This window comes from Primulina eburnea, chromosome 5 (genome assembly GCF_022965805.1).
Source record: "Primulina eburnea isolate SZY01 chromosome 5, ASM2296580v1, whole genome shotgun sequence".
In the NCBI taxonomy this organism is placed as follows: domain Eukaryota; kingdom Viridiplantae; phylum Streptophyta; class Magnoliopsida; order Lamiales; family Gesneriaceae; genus Primulina; species Primulina eburnea.
This window is the reverse complement of record NC_133105.1, coordinates 18,005,859-18,020,740: the sequence shown is the minus strand read 5'-3', so window position 1 is coordinate 18,020,740 and position 14,882 is coordinate 18,005,859. Positions and strand designations below refer to the sequence as shown.

The 14,882-nt window shown below is 36.0% G+C and overlaps 1 protein-coding gene across 1 annotated transcript; it reads right to left on the bottom strand.

Moving 5' to 3' along the window:
- Window positions 1-246: 246 nt before the first annotated feature.
- On the bottom strand, window positions 247-4,652 carry LOC140831416 (uncharacterized). Its single transcript, XM_073195171.1, has 8 exons — window positions 4,456-4,652; window positions 3,246-3,487; window positions 2,210-2,334; window positions 2,008-2,107; window positions 1,624-1,803; window positions 1,425-1,476; window positions 808-1,091; window positions 247-260 (listed from the first exon to the last, which is right to left on the bottom strand). Exons 1-8 carry the CDS (start codon window positions 4,650-4,652, stop codon window positions 247-249), a joined length of 1,194 nt encoding a protein of 397 aa, XP_073051272.1.
- Window positions 4,653-14,882: the final 10,230 nt, after the last annotated feature.

The following is a 14,882-nucleotide window of genomic DNA, read 5'->3' as shown; positions in this document are numbered from 1 at the left end:
ACGAAACATACGACACACTTCGGGCCACTTTTGGCTCTCTTCCCTAATGATTTGAACAAAACTCAAAACGTGAAAGTTATAACCTTATATCTTATCTTTCTAATGGAAGTGGCCTCACATCAATTGGATCAATATACAAAACATTATACTAAAAACCACAACTACTGCCACATTTGTCATACCGTTTCTGCACTTTCATTTTCTATTTGGCTCAAGATCAACTTTCTATTCTACCCATTCATTTCCTTAATCATCACCAACTATGAACATAATACCAAAACAATAACCATTCTAATAAACATATCTATAACCAGTAACCATTCAACATAATTTCAACCAGTAAAGCATAAAATATGATCATAACAATAATAAACCATAAGGATTAATATAATAAAAGGTTGGGCTATTACAATCTCCCCTTCTTATAAAAATTTCGTCCCCAAAATTTGCTTATCGTTGAATAAATTGGGATAACAATGTTCCATTCTTCCTCCGGTTCCCAAGTCACCTCTTCAATCATATGATTCCGCCATAGAACTTTTACAATACAAATCTCTTTGTTTCTTAATACTTTTACCTTGCGATCAAGAATTTGAACCGTTACTTCTTCCTAGCTTAGGTTAGATAAAAGATCTAATGATTCATGTCGAAGAACATGAGATGGATTGGGAAGATATTTGCGTATCATAGACACATGAAAGACATTGTGCATTCGATCCAAGTCCGGTGGCAATGCAAGACGATAGGCTCGGTCTCCAATCTTATCAAGAATTTCAAACGGCCCAATGTATCGAGGACTTAGTTTACCTTTCTTGCCAAATCGCATAACTCCCTTGAGAGGAGCTATTTTAATAAACACATGATCACCAACCTCAAATGCCAATGGTCGTCGTCGTACATCTGCATAACTTTTCTGTCTAGACTGAGCGGTCTTCATTCTTTCTTGGATCAATGCTACAACATCTGCTGTTTGTTGAACCAATTCTGGGCCCAACATCTTCCTTTCACCTACCTCTTCCCAGTACAATGGAGATCGGCACTTTCTTCCATATAAAGCCTCGTAGGGTGCCATGTCGATTGAAGACTGGTAGCTGTTATTATACGTGAATTCCACAAAAGGCAACTTAGAATCCCAAATTCCCGTGAAATCAATCGTGCAGGCTCGTAACATATCTTCAAGAATTTGAATCACCCTCTCTGACTGCCCATCACTCTGAGGATGATATGCTGTGCTAAAAGCCAACTTGGTGCCCAATTCTCTATGCAAACTTTTCCAAAATTCAGAAGTAAACCTCGGGTCACGATCATATACAATTGATACAGAGATTCCATGAAGTCTTACAATCTCAGCTACATAGACTTCAGAATACTGGTTCATTGTAAACGTCGTTTTGACCGGAAGAAAATGAGCCAACTTAGTTAACCTGTCGACAATCACCCAGATGGAGTTGTAACCCTTTGGTGTTCTTGGAAGTCCTGTTACGAAGTCCATGGTGATATACTCCCATTTTCACTGAGGTATTGGGAGAGATTGCAAAGTTCCAGCAGGTCTTTGATGTTCAATCTTAACATGCTAACAGGTTAGACATTCAGAAATAAATAACATTATATCTTTCTTCATACCTGGCCACCAATAAAGATGTCGAAGATCTTGATACATTTTGGTACTGCCAGGATGAACTGAATATGGCGCTGTATGAGCTTCAATAAGTATATCTTTCCGAATGTCATCACCCTTAGGAACACAAATTCTACCTCGAAATGTCAATAAACCATCACGATTCAAACCAAATTCAGAAACTCCTGTTAAATAATTTTTATTAAAATACTCTAATAATTGAATATCCAATTGTTGCTCCATTAAAATTCGATCAACCAAAGTAGAACGAAGAACTAGTGTAGATAACTGATCTACCGTACTTGGAGATACCAGAGTTATTTCGTTCCTTTGAAAATTGAGTAACAACGGTTCCTGAATCATGGAACCCAATAAATAACTGGATTTACGGCTTAAAGAATCTGCAACGACATTAGCTTTTCCAGGATGATAGCTAATGCTGCAATCATAGTCTTTTACCAGTTCCAACCACCTCCGCTGCCTCATATTCTATTCTTTCTGCGAAAACAGATAGCTCAAACTTTTATGATCTGTAAAAATTTCACATTTCTCACCATATAAATAATATCGCCAAATCTTTAAGGCGAATACCACAGCCGCCAACTCCAAATAATGCGTGGGATAATTCTTCTCGTATTCTTTTAGCTGACGAGAAGCATAAGCAATCACTTTCCCACGTTGGATCAACACATCACCTAAACCCTGCTTTGAGGCATCTGTATATACAACAAAATCTTCAGTACCACAAGGAAGTACTAATACAGGGGCAGAAGTTAACTTATCTTTCTAAGTTTGGAATGCTTGTTGGCATTCTATGGTCCATTAAAATTTGATAGCTTTTCGTGTCAAGCTTGTCAATGGCAAGGCTATTTTCGAGAAGTCTGCTATGAATCGTCTGTAATACCCTGCCAAACCAAGAAAATTCCGTACCTCTGAAACTGTCTTTGGAATGGACCATTGCCTAATAGATTCAATCTTGGATGATCGACTGCTATTCCTTCTTTTGACACAATATGTCCCAAAAATGCCACTTGCTCTAACCAGAACTCACATTTCTTTAATTTCGAATATAAATGCTTCTCCCTCAATGTCTGTAACACGATCCTCAAATGCTTCCTATGAAGTTCTCGTGTCTTCGAATATATCAAAATGTCGTCAATAAATACAATCACAAAAGCATCCAAATACGGCTTAAAGACACGATTCATCAAATCCATAAACACTGAAGGAGCATTAGTTAATCCAAACGACATCACCAAAAATTCATAATGGCCATACCTCGTTCTAAAAGCAGTCTTTGGTATGTCCTCCATTCTCACTTTCAATCGATGATATTTGGATCGAAGATTGATTTTTGAAAACACGGTGGCCCTTTGAAATTGATCAAAAAGATCATCGATTCGAGGTAAAGGATATTTGTTTTAAATAGTTACCTTGTTAAGTTCTCGATAATCAATGCATAACCTCAATGATCAATCCTTCTTTTTCACGAACAAAACCGGAGCTCCCCATGGCGAGGAACTAGGATGGATAAACCCTTTATCTAATAGCTCCTTCAATTGATTCTTCAATTCTTTCATTTCAGTTGGAGCCATTCTGTATGGAGCTTTAGAAATTGCGACTGTACCTGGACTTAATTCAATAACAAACTCTACCTCTCGATCAGGAGGTAAGCCAGGAACATCATCAACAAATACATCAGGATAATCCTGAACTAAATCAATATTCTGAAGTTGCACATTACTATCCCTATTCACATCCGATACTAAGGCCAAAAAACCAGTACACCCCTTATTCAATAGTTTTGTAGCTTGTAGACAAGAAACAAGGGGAATACTGAGCGATGAAACTAGCCCAACAAATTCATCACTATCATAATCACCAGTTAAAAACTTCACGGTCTTTTACACACAATCAATCACGGCACGATAAGCATATAACCAATCCATACCAAAAATAACATCGAAAGCAACCATCAGAATTACAATAAAATCAGCATACAACAATATCGAACCTATCTGTACTGGACATGCCTTAAGAATACTAGTAGGACAAATCTCATCACCAGAAGGCAACATAATATTGAATTGTAAAGGCATGATAGTAGGCTCGCGAGATAAGGAGTGCATAAATACTTCAGACATAAAGGAATGCGTTGCACCAGTATCAATCAATGTAAATGCTTCCTTGCCAGATATTAGAATATTACCTGATATGACTGAAGAATTAGGATTGGCTCCTTCTTTTGTCATCGTAAATATTCTGCCTTGAAATTTTCCTTTATCAGAGGAGAGATGACACTATTTTGCTGTATGCCCCATTTCTTTGCACCTATAACATCGGCCACTTTCAACCAGACACTCACCCTTGTGTGGCAAGACACTTAGTGCATAATGGTCGCTCCATATCTGAATAAGGCGCAGAAGGTTTATTGTGTTGTTCCATCTTGCCTTTGCCTTTAAAACCACCTCGAGTGCTAGTACTTGTCCCTTGACCTCTAGCTCGAAAAGCTTGCCTTCTTAACTGCCTCTTCTTTTCAATTTCTTGTTCATCGTGCTTGGCAGTAAAGCTCACTCAACGATGTATTGATAGGTGATCGCTTTTGCCATGTGAACATCCCTTCTAATTTCCGTTTTCAACCCACGAAGGAAATGTTCTCCTTTATCTTTATCATTTTCAGCAATAAATGGAACAAACACGCATCCTTCTTCAAATTTCAATATATATATTCAGCAACAGACAAGGAATCTTGGCTAAATTAAAGAAATTCCATAACTTTCTTCGCTTTAACTTCTCTTGAAAAGTACTTGGAATAAAATATCTCTTTGAACTCATACCATTTTAACTCGCGAACATTGACAGTCACTTTCGTAGCTTCCCACCAGATGCGAGCAGCTTTCACTAGCATAAACACAGAACAGCTCACTCTATCTCGATCAATGAACTTCAGATAATCAAATATAGCCTCCAATGATTTAACCCATTCAAGAGCTACGAGTGGATTGGCACCACCAACAAATTCGGGAGAGTTCATTTGACTGAATACTTACTAAGAACTACCTTCGGTGCTTTCCACTCTACTCTGTCCTCTTCCTTGACCATGATCCTGGGTTGAGGTATGCAGGCTCAACAACTGTTGAATTTTTTCACCATGAAATTTCGCCTGTTCTTGTATTAATTTACTGATTCTTCTACAACGTTGGCAGTCCTATCAGTGGTAGGGGTCCTATCATCCCCTTCAGTAACCTTTCATTTAGGAGGCATTTCCTACACATAAGCTCACTTTAACATAGATAGGAATAAAATACATCAATAACAATGGAATAGGATCAACGCTCAATGTTAAAATCAATAGATGCATGATCAAAAACATACCGGATTGTCCTAGGTAGAAGAAGTCATATACGGTCCAAGAACATTCGCTCTGATATCAATTGAAACAACCCCCCTCCCATGACATTTTAATTAACAAATTAACGTATGCGGAAGCCTTAACATTTAAAAGGGAAAGAACAATATATCCCTTACATCATAAACATTATCCATACTAATATACATGATCATTCACAAAATAGCATTCAACTCATAACCACAAGCCAATATACTAACTTGTTTTTCCCCTCATTCATTTAACAAACTACATGATATATTAAAACTTCTCATGTTCATTGTATCCCAAATAAAAAGTGACAAGATAACAAGTCTTTCCCATGGCATTCTATATGACTTCTTCCGCCTCGAACAATCCGTTTCACTTCTTTTTATCACCTGCATCACATGACATAACTGGAATGAGAACAAAATCAGTAAGTAGAAAGCTATACATAACAATTACATATATATAACTTTGGCTAAAAACGTGGCTATAACAATGGTAATGAAAGTAGAGCGATACTATCTTCAATGAACATTACATAATCAAGGCAATATGGATAGTATCTCATGGCATGAGTGAAAGGAAATGAAATGATAGTCTGTGATCTGTGACCTGTGGATAGTATCTCTTTGATATATAAATATATCAAAACTGTGAGAGATACACATAATCATGTGATTGGCCAATGACATGCATGAATTACTATCATTCCTTGGCTGTAATAATAGGAACTCTTATTGAGGCATTTATACAAACACTTGGTAGGCACAATGGTGTATTTGCTCCTTGATCAATGAATTCAATGAAAATCCTTGAACAATGAACATATAACAACATATAGATCAAATATATACCAATGAAAGGAGCTAATTTTCAATAAACATGGCTTATATACATATATTCATCATGTGAGTTCAAGGAGAAGTTTCTACTTACTATCCACAATTACTATGATGGCTATGATGATCTTGAATGAATCCTACAACAATAATCACAATCATAATCATAAATCATCTCCAATAATCCAATGAATCATGAACCCAACTTAACCCTCAATACTCCAAACCCTTGTAACCTCCCAGAATAGTAAGTTCTTACCTTGAAGTTTGAAGATTTAGGTAGGAGCAACTAAGAAATATACTATAATCTTTAAATTTGGAGTGAAGAATTGAAGGGAAGAAAACTTGAGGGATGAAGGGTTTGATCGATCAAGGAGAAGAGAAAGGAAATTGGAAATAAGAATAAGCCCTATCCAATGCAATATATAAACCTTTTAGAGCCTAAAATCGTGTTTTTATTTTTTATACAGATTGCTGGGCGCATATGCGCGACTTTTCGGGCACATATGGGCAGCCTGTTCTGCCCATCCGGCGCATATGCGCGAGTTCCGGCGCATATGCGCGCCAAATTCTGCCGAAAAACCTATTTCTAACTTCCGAATTAGCGAAAGTGGTCAACATAAAAGTTATAGCCCTAGTGTTTTCTTGAATCTCCCACTGGTTTCAGGTCATTTGGAGGTCTGAGTAAAAAGTTATACCCATTCTCCCAACTTGTGTCAATGCTGGAACAACGAAACACACGACACATTTCGGGCAACTTTTGGCTCGTCTTCCCTAATGACTTCAACAAAACTCAAAACGTGAAAGTTATAACCTTATATCTTATCTTTCTAATGGAAGTGGTTTCACATCAATTGGATTAATATACAAAACATTATTCTAAAAACCACAACTACTGCCACATTTGTCATACCGTTTCTGCACTTTCATTTCCTATTTGGCTCAAGATCAACTTTCTATTCTACCCATTCATTTCCATAATCATCACCAATTATGAACATAATACCAAAATAATTATAATAAACATATCCATAACCAGCAACCATTCAACATAATCTCAACCAGTAAAGCATAAAACATTATCATAACAATAATAAACCATAAGGATTAACATAATAAAAGGTTGGGCAATTACAAAGAAAGTGTTTGGTTAAATAGATTCCTATGTCACTTGGGTATCGTAAGCAGTCCAGTGGGAGCTTGAACGATTTATTGTGATAGTCAATCGGCAATTTCTTACTCAAAAGTCCCCAAATACCATGGAAAAACCAGACACATTGACACGAAGTACAACTTTATCAGAGATATAGTTGAAAAGAAAAAAGTGATTTTGAAATACATTCCTACACGCATGATGGTGGCTGATCCGTTTACTAAGCCAATACCAAGAGACATATTTATATATCATATTAGATCTCTTGGAATACATAGGATATGATTGTAACTAAACACATGTATTTAAGACAATGTACTCATTATTATAATGATGTTTTCATTATGTGTAATGTGTACACTTTATAAATTACTAATATGAAATTTGAACGTATGTCTGACAAGTTGAGATTGGCTCTCTCACACGAGAAATCACCTCTGGTGTTGAGAAACATGCAAAGATGAGACGATATTGGTTTTGCTGAGAACAAATCCATACATATGTTGCCTTGGTATATATATTACAAAGATGAGATTAATTATGCAGATTTTAATGTAATCGAAATGGATTTTCCCACAATCCATTTAACTTATCTTATAGCCAGATTAAAGTTTTCTTCATATTTATACATGTTGGAGGATAAGTAAAAAGAAAACTCAAGTTAAGTGTTGGGATGCACTTGATCTAAGATCTGTACGATGAGAATATTTTTTTGTGACATACATTTTAAAGAAGAAGAAACACATCGCAGCACGTGTTTCATACCACGTGTGCTGGAGTGACTATTTGGATAATGATTATTCGGGTCCCAGATCATTGTGTGAGATCCATAGGTTTATGTATATAAACTTAATATTATACCCTTAAGACTTTCACCAGTCTCTTTAATATTATTTTCGTGATGCTACTTTAGCATGATACCAATAGCCATGGATGATTCGGTGATGAGGTACATGTCTAAGAAAGCAGCTAAAATAAAGATTGAAAGATTCTAGTGGGAAAGAAAGATTTATTTTGACACTTATTTTGTATTCACAAGCCGGCTAATTATGTTTAACTTCGTTGTTAGAACATAATTGTGAATATATATATATATATATATATATATATATATATATATATATATATATATATATATATAGATATGAATAATTTGAATCAATTATGCTATTTTATTTTATTTTGGGACAAGAGATACGTTGATTAGTGCAATAAAATGAATCTGAGGTATAACGAGTAAAATGTCCCCATAAATATGTTTTGAATTGAGCTGCTATATATCCTTAACTGGTGTATATCTCTGAAATCTTATTTGATATACTCGCTGATCACACGATCCATTTGCTTGTATGAAATTTGTGTTATATGAATGTGATAAATCTTTGCAAGATGTCTAGCCCTCATGTGTGAGTGGGATATATAAGAATTTATATATATATGGGTTAATGTTAATGGGCCTCCCATGAGGGCTGATCCGACTCGACCCGACCCAGACAATTCAAATTGATAATTTGAATTTATTGGAGGGAGTGGTTATTTTTTCTAGCTAACTTCCCTAATTCTACTCTAATACAAGGACTAACAATACAAAATAGAAATGAGATAGCCGAGACATTCATTCAAAGAGTGTATAACGGCCCGGAAATTCGTGTTTGAAAATTTGCGGAAAAATTAAAATTTTTCTTTTTAAAATAATTAAAATGCCTCATTCATCAAATCAACTGATAAATTAAGTTTAATATTCAAAATAGCAGCGGAAGAATTTAATGTTTGCAAAGTATCAATTTAAAATAATTCATCAACAGATAAAAACTGAGTTCGGAAAATAATAAATGCTAAAAATGAGGTCCTCGGGTTCCACTACTGCCGAACCCAAGCTGGCTCACTGGTCCCCGCCCTCGATCTCGACCTCATCAGTACCTACAACAATCAAGTCTAGTGAACCTAAAGATTCAGCATGCATATATCGTAAATAACGAGAAAACAATATAGTAAATTTGCATGGGAGTAAAAATATCATGTCATGAGGCATAAAGTGAAAATAACTTGTCATGAGCACTTATAATACGTGCATAACTGAACTAAAAATCATAGTGAAAATGTTTTCTCCTTGGAGCCCTGTAATAAAATAGCATGTCATAAATTTTCTGTTGAGATTATGGTCTACGCAAGTGGCCTTGCACTGAACTGAACTGAACTGACCGGTAACTGGCGACCGGATAATACAATGCTCCCATGACCAGTAACTGGCGACCGAGTGAAGAATGAATGTCTGATGACTAATGCCACAGTATACTGGGTGGTACATAACTGAACTGACCGGTAACTGGCGACCGGGTGAAATAATGCTCCCATGATAGTGAGATGGCCACAAGCAATATCGCATAAATCTCAAAATGAATGTTTTCACGTAATATAATTAACCAACATAATTAAATATGAACAATTTCGATCTTCTTGCATTAAAATCACGTACTTGCGATATTTAAAAATACCTATATGGCTTGATTGAAGAGTGAAAGAAGATATAAACATGCCTTGGTTTGTTTTGACAGAAAACAAACAAAATAATGACGCGGCGCGGCGGAGACAGAGTGCTCTTCACTTTCTCACTTTTCCTCTCTTAATTCCTTTAAACCAAGCATGCCCCATAATTATTATAATAGCGTAAAAAAATCGTAATCGTGATGCATGAACATTTAAAAATATCGTGATTTGTGCTCAGGGCGCTGTCAGGACCGAAATCTCACCCCGGGTGCAAAATGACCATTTTGCCCCTAGAAACCCAAAATTTATCATTTCACCCCTGGACCTCTAAAATTGACCCTAACCAAAATCCTTAAAATGTCCCAAAAAATTTTTTAGAAGCATTCCTAGACGTAAACTCGAGCCAAAATGAGAACTTAACCGATTCGTTTTAAAACTTGTACCAGAATGCCGGTTTTAATCCGAAACGACTCGAAACTTAATCAAACTTTTTCCAAAATTTTTATCATATTTTAAAATCATCCAAAGGTCCTAAAACCACAAGACTCGACCCCTAAGGTTCTCGAACATTGCATTATACATTCTTAATGTTGTTAATAATTTTATTATTTTATTTTGTTTTCCTCAAGAACCAATCCCTCTCTTCCCACCTGTACATAATTCCAATAACTCACGCCTAACCATCCCACTCACAATTCAGCTCACCCAAAATCATGTCCAATTCTTACTGGACCTACTTGTGTCACCGATTCAATTTCATGCACTCCCAGCATAATGTTAAAGTAGATGCCCTGCAAGCCAACGGTTGGCTAGGGAATTTATTGACTCAAGTGAAATAAACAATCTTTATTTTAATATAATTTAACTTTTTATGGTCTTGTTATACTTTATCTGTATACCCATGTAAACAGCATAGATAAACTCCTTGATTATGCTTTAATACAAATGAATCGTAATTCGATGTTGAAACTCATTTGTAAACACCGCATATTCTAAATTCGTTCATAGTCGATTCAGCCACCTAAAACAAGGATAAAGGTCGCTTGAGCTCGAGACTAGCATATGTGATGTTGTGTACTGCGCTTCTTGGTAAGGGCATAGAGATGTCCAAACTTGCAGATGGGTAGTCATATGATGATTATACCGAACAACCCTCCCTCGGACTTTCCAAGTGGTTATCATTCATCGAGAGGACAAGTCCGTGGTTATGATTGTACACCATTAGTCCTTACGACCCGGGACAACACTGAGGCTCTATATGCTAGGGCTGTGCTTTGACTCGTTTACCGGCTCCAGGAGAGTCATCAGGTGGCGAGGTTGGGTATAGTTGCGACACATATAGGAGCCAGTGCATGTAGTCGGGGATTCACCGCTCACCTACGGGTGTGGATATCCTATGTGATCTGATGAAATAATAGTTCATGGAATCTCTGGCCAGAATATGAGATGTACGTTAGAGAAGGAGTTCTCCAATAGTACACGCGATGCCACTATTATAGTTATCACATATTTATCGAATTATTATGCAACCCTCGATGAACCAATAGTTGCAGATTCGAACGGGATATATGAAATGAAGGGACCGTATTGTACTTTAATTATAATCGACTGGTTCTTGCAAGCACTATCAGTGATACCTAGGGGATCATGGGGCGATGCTACTAGACGCTCTTACCATGATCCGGTGGGTGTAATCAGAAATGAGTCTGACGTTCTTGATCAAGGTCTTGATGAAAAGAATGGGGCTAACTAGGGTAAGCCCGAATAAGAATAAATACTATTCTGAATCACAAAGAGTTGTGAACCCACGGCTAGCTGTATCCCTGAACCATTGAGGTTCACACAAGTACTGGATCATTTGTTCCCGTGGAGAGAATAAATTCAAAGATTTGAATTTATATTATGATATAGTAAATTCAAAGAGTTGAATTTATGATAATTAAATTTTAAGAAAATAAATTCAAGGAGTTGAATTTATGAGATAGTAAATTCAAGAAATTGAATTTATGAAATTTGGACAGAATAAATTCAAGGATTTGAATTTATAAAATTTGATAATTTAATTTATTAAACTCAAAAATTGGGTTTATTAAATATTAAATTTCGGAGGTGATAAATTCAATGAGTTGAATTTATAATTTAAATATTAAATTCAAATGTTGAATTTATAATATATTTAATTTATTAAGCTCAAAGGTTGAGGTTATAAATATTAAATTAAATATAGTGGGAAGTATGTTTAATGGGCTTGTAGGAGTACAAGTCCAATTCTTAATGGACTTTAATATAATTAATTAAAATAGTTTGACTAGTTCATTTAATTAACAAAGCCCATTAAATTTAATTTAGGTTAAAAACTCCTTTTAATATTAATAAATAAAAAGGGACCAGCCTCCACCATTCTCCAAGGGTGACTCACGATAGTGGCATCTAAAATCCCTCATATTTTTTGGCCATATGCTTTTGAATAAAAAGTTCGAGCCGTCTCTCAAATTTTAATCTCCAACGTTAAAAGTTCTTCCAAATATTCTAGTGCTATTTGGAAGAGGAACAAATCTTCTTGTCGTGGACTGGATAGAAGGAGATCGAAGAAAGTTCGTAGGGATTTTCAACAAGAGCTATATCCACTAACACCGGAATAGTTGGAGCCACGTGAATTTATTCACCAAAGGTATAATTCTTTAACATCCTATGAATGTTTTTGTTAAAATCATACGAGCGCCCAAAGCAAAACATATTTTGATTGTCAAAATAAATAAAAATTTTTAACTTCCGCTGCGTTTTGGGTACGTAGAAAACCGAGATCCAACACATAAACACACGCCCACAATGCCAACACACGTCCGAAGCCTTTCCCTTAACCCAATCGAGTTCAACGCCACGCCCAGTGAAGTCCGAACCATCCCAATCCATGCTTCAGCCCCATCAGGGACTGTCCAAGGTTAGGGAGGGTACCTCGCATCGGTGGCTCGTTCGAACCTCCCTACTCAATCACTCAGAACCCTCGGCTAACAAGATTTCCACCTAAAATTCAATGCCGTCGACCCTACTCAACGACAAGGACAGATCACAGCCCCATCATTCATGACAGCACCTAACCCCTTTCGCACAGTCCCTTAACAGCTCGAACATGGCAGCCCTTTGCCCAACACACAAGAAAAACGTGAGTAGTGATCGTGGAAAGGCAAGAAACGATACAAAACCGATAAGTAATCACATGTAAGGCTGGATCGAGATACCTTGCATGGTTAACACACATTTAACATAAATATGGCGTGAATAATACATAAAAGAGAATACATGCGTGCCTTTGATGATTTGAAGACACGAACAATGCAAATGGAGACCCCGATGAAGTTTTCTTTAGCAAGCAAGAAGGGAACCGAAGCCTTCCAGCTGCTGGTTTCAGAAACCGAGAGAGGACGTTTGAAGGAGGGGTGTCGGCTGTTTAGGGAGTTTAGGTTTAGGTTTAGGAGAAATTAAGAAATATTTAAATGGTTAACAATTTGACTAATGGGCCATTATTGGTTAATTAAAGTTAAAAAATTATATTTAAGCCCAACAAGATCAAAATTAGGCCCATTAAATTCAAACACGCTCCCGAAGATAATTTCGTGTTGAAAAGATTTTGAAAATATTAGCCGAACCCTTAAAAAGTACTCCGGTTTGATAAAATTTGCGTATCGTTAAAAATAAAGTCATGCGGGTAAAAATACCCAGAAAAATCCCATTATTTGAAAAATCCACTTAAAACACCATATATTAATTTATAAAAAGTAATCATGTAATTAAAAATAATTTTCCTGAAAATTCTCCGGTCTCTGTTCCTCGTTCGAGCGTAAAAATGCATTTAGAAAACCCTAATGCATGAAATTCTAAAATGTATGGAATAAATTCTACCATGCATGAATTATGCATAAAATGCATAAAAATACTTAAACACAAATTAATAAAATAAACATGCATTTTATGCTTTAAAAGAATTTAATAAAAATATGAAAGAAGTCTAATAACTTGCATGCATGCCAACTTTATAAAATATATTTACTAACATGCTAAATTACCCTTTCTTAAATAAGTCTTTATTAACTTATCTCAATACTCCATCTCCAGTCCGGTCTCACTTATTTAACTGAAAAGATAACAATTAAATTACTGCGTAAAATAAATAAATTTAAAGAAAAGAATTTAAATACTCATACAATAAAAATCATTTTAATTTTAAATACTAGAATTATGCATGGCTTACACGCAGTCCAATTTACGGGTTCTACAAGCCTTTTTTTGTAATGCACATGGGCTGTCCCGATTGGGCTTAAGTCCCCTCACGGTTATCCCATTACCCATTACTCATAGAACTTCTCCAGCCCAGGCACTGAAGCTTTTGCCTTCCCAGGATTAGAACCCAAGACCTCCTGGACTTATATAGATCTTGGCAGCAATCCTGGTAGCAGTTGATCTAGTAGCTCAACTGGTACCAGGATTGCTGCCAAGATCTATATAAGTCCTGGAGGTCCTGAGTTCTAATCCTGGGAAGGCAAAAGCTCCAGTGCCTGGGCTGGAGAATTTCTATGAGTAATGGGTAATGGGATAACCGTGAGGGACTTAAGCCCAATCGGGACAGCCCATGTGCATTACAGATTGCAACAAATATATCACTTTTATTTGAGCATTTGGGTTGTGAAAATTTGATTCCTTTCCATTCGTGATCGGTGTCAGACCATCGAAAAACATTGTTATCTCCGGAACAAAGGTTAGTAAATCAACTACAAATATCTTACATAAAAGTATGAATTTATTCGATAATCATATATGAGATTCGAGTGTATGATTTCCGTCAGTTTACAAAACTGCTAGATAATGATAATTAAGCAGACAAAGATATAAGGTGTGAATAAATAAGACACAAGATTATAGATGTTCGGATGTTAATAAGTCTTACATCGCCTTTACTGCCACTTAAGAAGGAATCCACTTAAAGACTTTAATTTATACTATTCTTTGTAAAATCTCTCTTCGATTAGGACCTATCACTGCCTAAATCGAAACTTTTACTAACAACTCAAACGAACACAAATAAGTATGGTTTTCTTCGGAATATTTGTTTCAGACAGATACAACACAACTCATTAACGGATAGGTATGAACGTCTAGAGTTGGTGAAGTAGCATAATATGATCCTTGATGATCTCATAAGGAAATTATTCTTGTTCTAGTGATCAGTTTGATGTTTTAAAGACTAAGAGCGCCTGAAACCTTGTAAGTTGAATATTGTATAAGCTTCAGTCTATTGTTTTATTAAATCTTGAATTAGCATATTTATACTCGAACACATCTAATGGTAGGAAACTTTTCCACGATCATATGTACTAATATCTGACAAGATCGCATTGCCAACTTCTCTTGATA

Coding starts and splice junctions, on each gene's coding strand:
- LOC140831416 (XM_073195171.1), bottom strand. CDS start 4,652: ATGAACTCTCCCGAATTTGTTGGTGGTGCCAATCCACTCGTAGCTCTT. Junction 2,108..2,209: donor ATTTGGAGTTGGCGGCTGTG/GTATTCGCCTTA, acceptor CAGAAAGAATAG/AATATGAGGCAGCGGAGGTG. Junction 1,092..1,424: donor ATCTGGGTGATTGTCGACAG/GTTAACTAAGTT, acceptor GTATAATAACAG/CTACCAGTCTTCAATCGACA.